The sequence below is a fragment of the Geospiza fortis genome, unplaced genomic scaffold, assembly GCF_000277835.1.
Source record: "Geospiza fortis unplaced genomic scaffold, GeoFor_1.0 scaffold657, whole genome shotgun sequence".
In the NCBI taxonomy this organism is placed as follows: domain Eukaryota; kingdom Metazoa; phylum Chordata; class Aves; order Passeriformes; family Thraupidae; genus Geospiza; species Geospiza fortis.
Window position 1 is genome coordinate 1,135,284 of NW_005054481.1, and position 8,137 is coordinate 1,143,420.

The 8,137-nt window shown below is 44.8% G+C and overlaps 2 protein-coding genes across 5 annotated transcripts in view; one reads left to right on the forward strand and one right to left on the reverse strand.

Moving 5' to 3' along the window:
- Positions 1 to 4,667, forward strand: part of RBM39 (RNA binding motif protein 39) — a 24,721-nt gene extending 20,054 nt beyond the window's left edge. For 3 of the 4 annotated variants that reach the window (XM_031063112.1, XM_031063111.1, XM_031063113.1), the window contains 4 exons: positions 487 to 562; positions 711 to 816; positions 3,500 to 3,578; positions 3,667 to 3,912. In XM_031063112.1, the coding sequence (XP_030918972.1) occupies positions 487 to 562; positions 711 to 816; positions 3,500 to 3,578; positions 3,667 to 3,767 (362 nt within the window). In that variant the 3' untranslated portion in view covers positions 3,768 to 3,912. Of the gene's footprint in view, positions 1 to 486; positions 563 to 710; positions 817 to 3,499; positions 3,579 to 3,666 lie in introns of all 4 variants that reach the window. The other variant, XM_005428386.3, reaches the window with a different exon arrangement.
- Positions 4,668 to 5,907: 1,240 nt separating this feature from the next.
- ROMO1 (reactive oxygen species modulator 1) lies at positions 5,908 to 7,787 on the reverse strand. The gene is made up of 2 exons (XM_005428387.2): positions 7,655 to 7,787; positions 5,908 to 6,099 (listed from the first exon to the last, which is right to left on the reverse strand). Exons 1-2 carry the CDS (start codon positions 7,783 to 7,785, stop codon positions 5,991 to 5,993), a joined length of 240 nt encoding a protein of 79 aa, XP_005428444.1. The 5' UTR covers positions 7,786 to 7,787; the 3' UTR covers positions 5,908 to 5,990.
- Between the last annotated feature and the right edge of the window lie 350 nt (positions 7,788 to 8,137).

Below are 8,137 nucleotides of genomic sequence, written 5' to 3' on the forward strand. Positions count from 1 at the left end.
TCTACGTTTTCAAGGGATGAAAGTGCAGGTACACTTCTGAAGCATAATACAACATGCTTAAAACAGGTTTTAAGAATTCCCCAAGGTTGTCTGTCCTTTGTTGTCCAGTCAGCTGGGGTGGTGCTGTCCTGAGCTGCTGCTGGGCTTCTATGAGGACCAAAACATTAAAGGTGCTGACTACAACTCAGGCAGACATTTTAAATGCAGATGAAGATGCATGCCTTTTAATGTTCAAATGGAAAGTCTGCCAAAATCAATGTACACGATTATATTGAAAACCTTTTCAGGTTCAACTGTGATTCATAGTCTGCTGGCTTTTGTATTGATCATTTTAAATATATCTGTCATCAGTAGTGTCTGGTTTTGAGTTTTGCTTTCCTGCCTTCAATTTCTGTTTAGTCAGAGCTGCTGCTATTATGCTGAATAAATTAGAGCCATGCATAGTGGGTTCTTAGATATGCTAATTTTTTTTTTCCATTACAACAGTTCTGGCTGCAGCTGCTTCTGTACAACCACTTGCAACACAGTGCTTCCAGCTTTCCAACATGTTTAATCCTCAAACGTAAGTGATTTATCGTTGTCTGTTTGGCATTTGTCAATGACTTTAACATGTAAGAAAGAAATCAGAATGTTGCAGGCATGTGTTTAATGGGTTTTGGGGTGGATTTTGTGTGAATGGTCTCTGTCCTGTTTTTCCTTCCCCTGTACAGTGAAGAAGAAGCTGGCTGGGACACAGAAATTAAAGATGATGTGATTGAGGAATGTAACAAACATGGAGGAGTTATCCACATCTATGTTGACAAAAACTCAGCTCAGGTATGCCTGCTTCTGGGGGACACACACTGAGCTGATGGTAGGAGCTCTGTTGCTTTCTTTTGTCTAGGGGGAGCGTTACAAATATGGGGCTTTTCCTAAACTGTAATTAAATTTCTTAGTTTGTGCAGAATGTAGATGGTTCTCTCCTGTTGTGAATCATTGTGTAACTTGGATGAGCAGCTTTCTGGTGCTGCTCTTGAAGGTTTACCCAGCTGAAGTTGCTGTAGAAGAGCAGTGACTAGTTCAGGCATTTGGCATTTCCCTTAAGCTGTGCCTTTTCCCCCAAGTCAGGGACTTCAGTTTCCTCTTTCTAGAGCACAGGCTTCAGTAGAAAAGAGCCCTTGCTCCAGCAGAATTACAGCGTAAGGTAAATGTGTGCCTCATCCCATGCTTAGAAACAGTTGTGGTCTCTCATGACATTAAAGCCTTGCAATGGGCAGTCTCAGGGCCTGGAGTTAGAACAGGGAAGAGAAAGGCCGCTGACTGAATTCCAGATTATTGCCTGCATCTTAAACTGGTGAATATATTTTTCTTCTGACTTCACCTTGTTTACATAAACCCCAGACTGGTTACTTCTTCTCTGTATTTGAGCTCTTAGACTGTATAAACTCTGGAAGATCTGTAAATAGATTAACTCTCTTGAACCCTTTTTTAAAAGAATTCACAGCCCAAACAAAAGTTCAGTTTTCAGATGGTTTCACAGTTGGGTTAATTTCTTTCTCTTTGACCCTAAAAGTATAATCTTGTGTTCCATGCTAAGGTATAAGGCTGAAACCCATGTTCCTGCTGGTGTGCTTTGGTGGGATTGTTCTGCCCTGGTGATCCTCTTAGCACTCAACCATTGCTGTCTTGTGCAGCTGCCCCAATATCACCTACAACCCTTTCTTGTGGGTTACACAGAGGTTAGATAGGAGCTGCAGTCTAGCACATAAAACAATGTGCTGCCTTACCTAGCATCTTGTAATCTTCAAGATCACACCTGTGGTCTTGGACCATTGGACTGGTGAGAGGCAGAAACCTTCCCCATAATGTGTTTGTTATTTAGAGAAAATGAAGTGTTCTTTAACAGGAAAAAAATCCAAAATAACCAACAACCCATAACACTTCCCACCTCCAAAAAACCCTCTCAACAACTAAACACACAAAAAAAATCACTGCACAACCCCCCAAAAAGCCACCACCCCCAAAACTACACCAGCCCTCAGGATACCTCACATAGGTTCTAAGCCCATGGAGCTGCAAAATTCTGTTTCACATAAGCAGGTGGATTTAAAAAAAGAAACTGCAACATACTGAGTAATGAGTTTATGTTTCATAAAAAATGAAATCTGTTTTGTCATAGTAGCACAGCAGTGACACAGCTATAAAATGCCCACTGATAGTGTTTCCATTGTATGATTCTGTTTTCCAGGCTTAGATTCTGGGCACCTTCAGGGCTCTGTCCCAGACTTCTGTGCTGAGGGCTGTCAAGGGTTGGCTTATGAGCATGTGATTTTTTGTGGATTAAACGGTTGCAGTCCCAGCTGAGTGTATGGCTCTTGTACCACATCTGTGTGTTCTGCTGGCTGTTAAGAAAACCACAGCTTTTTGTTCCTGTACCTCATCTGGGCATTTAAGCAGTTTAGGTGCCTTGGCAGGGGGAGGCTGAGAGCACAGCTCTGTATGTTAATTGATTCTTTAGTGCCTTAAACACCAGCCCCTAAGCTCAGGTTCGCCCCATGAGAAAGGAATGAGTTAGATTGCAGTGGAAAGAGTTAATACCGGCTGACTAAAGCTGCTAAGGAAAGGCTGGAATCTATTTTTTAATGTACTATTTTCCTGAAAAATCTGTTTCAGCTAGACTCAGTCTTCCTTGGGTATTACTGATGGTCTGTTTTTAAGCAGGTAGCCAGAAAAATGCCGCACATTACTGTGGGCGTCTCTGTGTCTTGGAGTTGTTGGGTGTGACTGTTGTGGTTCTCTGGATTAGGGAGGCACAGTGCTTGATCTGCAGATGGCAAACTCCAGGTGTCTCTGGTGAAGTTCAAAGATCAGTCTGTCATGTGCCTTGGGAACAATCTCACGCTCTACCTGCCCTGCGGGGATGGGATTTTCCCTTTGCCTCAGTTCTTGTTCAAGTAACGACAGACATGCTGATGTTTATAGAGGAGAATTTTTAGGGACTCTGTCTCCCTTGAAGTGTTGCTTCTGTCTGGGGGAATGGGGAGTGCTTGGTTTTTGTGGAATACAGGCTGTGAGCTTGCATGTTTAGTGAAGCATATGTAGTTGAGGTTTGTGGCTTATAGACCTTGGCAGGTCGGCTGCCTTGGGGGCAGTCAGACCCCTTGTGCTGTTTTCTTTCACGTGGTGTTAATGATTAGGAGCCTTTAGATCCTTTCTGTAAAAGGCTCTCAGGAGCAGATCAGCCATTCATGGCTCAGTGATTGCTGGTTAAATGCATGTTTGGGCTATCTTGCAAAATCCTATTTAGAAAAACTGAAGGTCACAGTAACTGCCACAGTGGAGTAGTGCCTGCCAGTACCACCATCCACTTCTCTCATGCTCATTCTGTGTTATGGATTAATCCCAGCGGGTGCCTGGTGGAGCAGGTGTGGCTCTGTCCCAGCCAGGTCCAGGGGTGGCTGAGGAACAGCACTGGGGAAGTGTCTCTGATTCCCACGGGCTGCACTATTCTGTCTTGCAGGGCAATGTGTATGTGAAATGTCCCTCCATTGCTGCTGCCATCGCCGCTGTCAATGCTTTGCATGGGAGGTGGTTTGCAGGTGAGTGTTCCATGTACACGCCTACATTTAGTCATCCATTATAGAAATGACAAACACTAATGTTTACTTTTTTTCCTCTTGTGATTAGGTAAAATGATTACAGCAGCATATGTACCTCTTCCAACATACCACAGCCTTTTCCCAGACTCTATGACTGCAACCCAACTACTGGTTCCTGTTCGACGATGAAGATTAATTTAGTCAGTTTTGTACATAGGTATTTTTTGGAGGAAGATTGAGTTATCTTTTATTTAGATAAAACTAAAGGAAAGGATTTAATGTCATTTGTGTACACTTCCTGCTATCTTTAAAAATAAAATGAAGTAAGCAGAAATGCAGTGTGTTCATTCTCCCTAACTAGCATTTCCACTGTATACAAAGCTGTTGACTTCTTGTTCTGCCTTGTAATTCTTGTACATTGACAAAGGTGATCTGTAGGAACTGAGAAGTAGCTCATAGATAACAAGTACTCTGTAAAAGGCAGATGGGACATAATGACATTTTTAATGTTTCATAAGCCTTTCTTTTAATGCAGCAAAGACATTTTACATTTCACTAAATGTGGGTGATCTGCTCAAGGGTAGTATCAGAGAGAGACTGGATGAAGGGACATATTTAGTGTTTTTGTATAAATGGAAAATCCAAAAGGCTACTGAATGCTGACTGCAGACAGCTACTCGGCTTGCTTTGTGCTGAATAATTGGTGAGAATAGGAGGATTGAAGGGTTTTATTTCTTGATGGTAACTTTTGATTATTGTATCTGTAAAAGTTTCTTTGTAAATACTGTGAGGTGTGTCTAAGTTTCCAAACAAAACATCTCTGCATTTCCAGATGAGTTTCCACACGTGCAGTGGGGCAGAGCTGGAGGATTTCAGCCAAGTCTGAAAATGGGTAGGAAATACAGAAAAGTGTTTTGTTCTGGTTGCATATAATCTTTGCTCTTTTTAAGCTCTGTGAGCTCTGAAATATATTTTTGGGTTACTTCAGTGTGTTTGACAAGACAGCTTGATATTTCTATCAAAGACTTTCATATTGCAACAATCTTTGTAAGAACCACTCAAATAAAATTCTCTTAAAAAGGCCTTAAATGAAGTTTTATTTCTCTGCTCTCCCAATGTGATTTAGGCAGTGTGTGCTTAGGCCTGGAGGTGAGTGATAGATGCTGTGCAGTGCCCAGGGTCTGGGATACGACTGCACAGTATGCAGGTACACCATGGGGTGTCATGTGCTCAGAGTACGTGCAGAAGCTGTTCCCAGCCCTCTGTGCAGTGTGGCCATGGTTGCTGAGGATCTAGGCACAACTCCTGTCCTCCTCAGGCATGCTTAAAGTTCAGTCCAGAGACAAAGCCCTCATGCCCACCTCCACTCCCATCCTTCACAAATGGTTGAGAGTCCTGGGGCTGGAGGAGTCAGTTACATTTGCTTTCAATCTGGTTTCTAGAGGGAACCTGCCCCTGTGCTTTGCTCTTTCTATCCCTGTCCCATCTCCCTGGCCTTTTCAAACACTAAGAAAAGACCAAGGTGGAGAGAGTAGGGAGAACAGAACATTCCTTTGCAGCAGGTGAAGGTGGGGCAGGCAGCAGTGCTGCGGGTATTCTATAGTATTGTGGCGAGAGGATCTGCTCTGCAGCCTCTAGGGCTGTAGCTGTCCTTGAGCTGCAGTGGGGCAAGAGCCTGTCCTTAACTTGGAGCAAGCAAAAGGCAAAGGTGGAACAGAAAGAGGCCTTATTTCAAAAGGCAAGTAGTGGAAGACGACAACACCCAATACCTTTCCTAGGTCAGCTGCAGGCAGTGCTTCTGGGGCTGGGGAGGATGAGGCGGGATTCCCATGCTCTCCTAGGGAAGTCCTGACCACCTCATAGGCCTGCTAAACCAGAATGAAAGAAAAGGCTTTGTTTCTGGGAGCACAGCTCTTATGGGAGCTGCCTGGATCCTGGGGTCCCTTACACTGTTGAGGGCACCTGCCCCATGACACTTTGAATTTAGAAATGTGATCAGCTTCAACCCACCTATTTTTGCAAGAAGACAGAAATTTGATAATTAATCTGAAGTACCCACCATCTAACTTTCCTAGACTGAGGACCGCAAGAAGCGACAAAGCAGCTCCACATCCACATTGGCAATGTGAGCTGCCCAAGTGCCAAAGGGAGACACTTTTGTGGTGTACTTTATCTGTAAAACAGGAACTTCAATGTAGTAAAAATGATTATTAATTCTCATTGTTTTGGGAGAAAGAGATGGGAAGAAAGTAGAAATTTTGTAAAAGGTGTGCTTACAATCAGCAGAGCACAGAGGGTAGGACTGTGCTGTTTCATTAAGAGCTCTCACTTCCAGGTATCTAAAGATTTTATTATTGTACAGTGGAGGAATGGCTGGGTGGGGGCACTCTGGGATAAATCCCAAACTCCAGATTAGCAGCGTATTCCCATACCAATGGCCATGAATGTCCCAAACGTCCCACCGCTTTGCATCATCGTTTTGCCAACTCCACCCATCAGCTCTCGTCCTCTCATGCCAATCCTGAGATAAAGAAAATCACAGGGATTATATAAAAGCTGAAACCTGACATCACAGACGTGCAGCAGAAAACATCTGAGACAATCAGCTTATGGTTGCAAACTGAACACATCTTCAGTCTAAATCTGTGCAATTGTACAGCTGCCTCCCCAGAGACTGGGTGCAGTGCCCTGTGCTACTGCAGGGGCTCTTGGGTGGCCCTCAGCTCACATGGCCCATGTGTATTTTTCCTGCAGTGGAACCTTCCTGCCACACCCTTAGCAAGCACAGCTTTGCATCCTGGTCTCCCAAATACCCTTAATATGGGAAAAAAATGCTGACCAAGTATTTCACTTGCCAGAGCACAAAGAGTTGTCTGAGCTGTTGTACTGCCATCCTCTCTAGCTGCAGTGGCAGTCTTTTTAATATCACCAACTTTAAATTTTTATTTACTACTGACTCTGTGTTTTTAATATGGGACACCTGAAAGGCCTCAAAACTTCAAAAAGTGTTTCTGTTCTCCATTTTTCACTTTTCTGAGGTCAGACTAAAACAAAAAGAATTGTTCTGTCTCAAGAAGCTCTTGTAATATTTGGTTTTTAAACAGTGCAGTGATTTAAGGGTCTAAGGAATTTCATGCACTTCATTCTTAAAACATGAGATTTTCTCTCAAAAATAGAACAGCAGAAGTATTGTAGCTGTGTCATTCAAGTACAACAGAACCACTCTCACTGATTCTTCTAAATGCCCTTAATATGTATCTTCTGCCAGCATCATGCTGCTTACCCTCTGGGAACTGAGAGAAATTAGAAAACTTCAAACTCCCATTGGATTAAGATTTGTACCTCTTCCTCCTTCACCTCACTACCAAATCATCTCCCATGTTTAATCACAGGTAAAAAACATCAAACAGAGTTCTGTGAAGTATGAAAGAGCTGACTTCAGTGATTCTTTGTCATAGATGATGTGCAAAGCCAGTCAACAGTACCAGAGCAAACACAGAGCAACAAACACAGCTTGTTTTCATGTCAGCATGCTGAGTCCCAGGGGAAGGTGGAATATTGTCACTCTCCATTGCACAGTGGGACTGTGCCAATGCGAGCCATGGGTGTACCCACACTCCTGCAATTCAGACTCAGGGTCAGTTTGGTAACTGCCTCTATGCAGGGCATGGGACACACAAAGGGACCACGATGCAGACACTGAGGGCTTACAGAGCACCTCAGGAAGCCTTAGGGCCAGGAGAGGGCTACACATGTATCTGCAAAGACAATTCATCTGGAGGTGATCCTCCACAGCCTCAGCTTCCCAATGAACCTTCCCTACAAGAGGCAAGAAAAGGTCTGTGAAACTGTGACCTCCCGGCATACAGGGCACCCAGAGGTGATGCCCTGCCAGCACCACACTCACATTTTGTAGGCCAGGGGCTTACTGCAGTAGCTGGGAGTCACAGACAAAGTTCCACTCATGGGACTGGCACAGGACCAGACCCAATCCCTTCCCACCCCACAGCATGACCATTTCTCTCTGGCTATCTCCCTGTCACCACTTGTCTGTGGAAGCCATTTCCTTGGCATACCTGAGGCAGGAAAATGTGCCGAACAGCGCTCCTGCAGCCATGCCCACTGCAAAGCCCATCATGAAACCCATCTTTATTCTGTCGAAACAGCTGGGCTGCGACTGCCCATATGGGCCCACGGTCACAGGCATCTAAAAAAGAAAGGACAACACCCACATCGATTTACTGCTTTGTCTAACAGACTTCTATAACCAAACTGGGCTGGCAGGCCAGGCTGTGCAGCTCAGAGCTTCTCGTGCGTGCAGTGCAGGAGGTTGTGCTGGCTCCCAGGCTTGTTTCCTTGCCTGTCAGATAGGAAGGACAAGGAGGGAGCGACGGCCTCGTTTCCCCTCAACAAGCTCCTGCGAGCGCCGCTGTAGCTACCGAGGCTGTTTCGGGGCCTCACCCTGTGTGTTGTCAGTCCCTAGCGAGCAGCACACGCGGCACCTGACTGAGCCTCCACTGCTGGCCCGACCTTCCCGGCTGCCGCTTGGTCTCGGAGGC

Coding starts and splice junctions, on each gene's coding strand:
- ROMO1 (XM_005428387.2), bottom strand. CDS start 7,785: ATGCCTGTGACCGTGGGCCCATATGGGCAGTCGCAGCCCAGCTGTTTC. Junction 6,100..7,654: donor GGCACATTTTCCTGCCTCAG/GTATGCCAAGGA, acceptor TCTTTATCTCAG/GATTGGCATGAGAGGACGAG.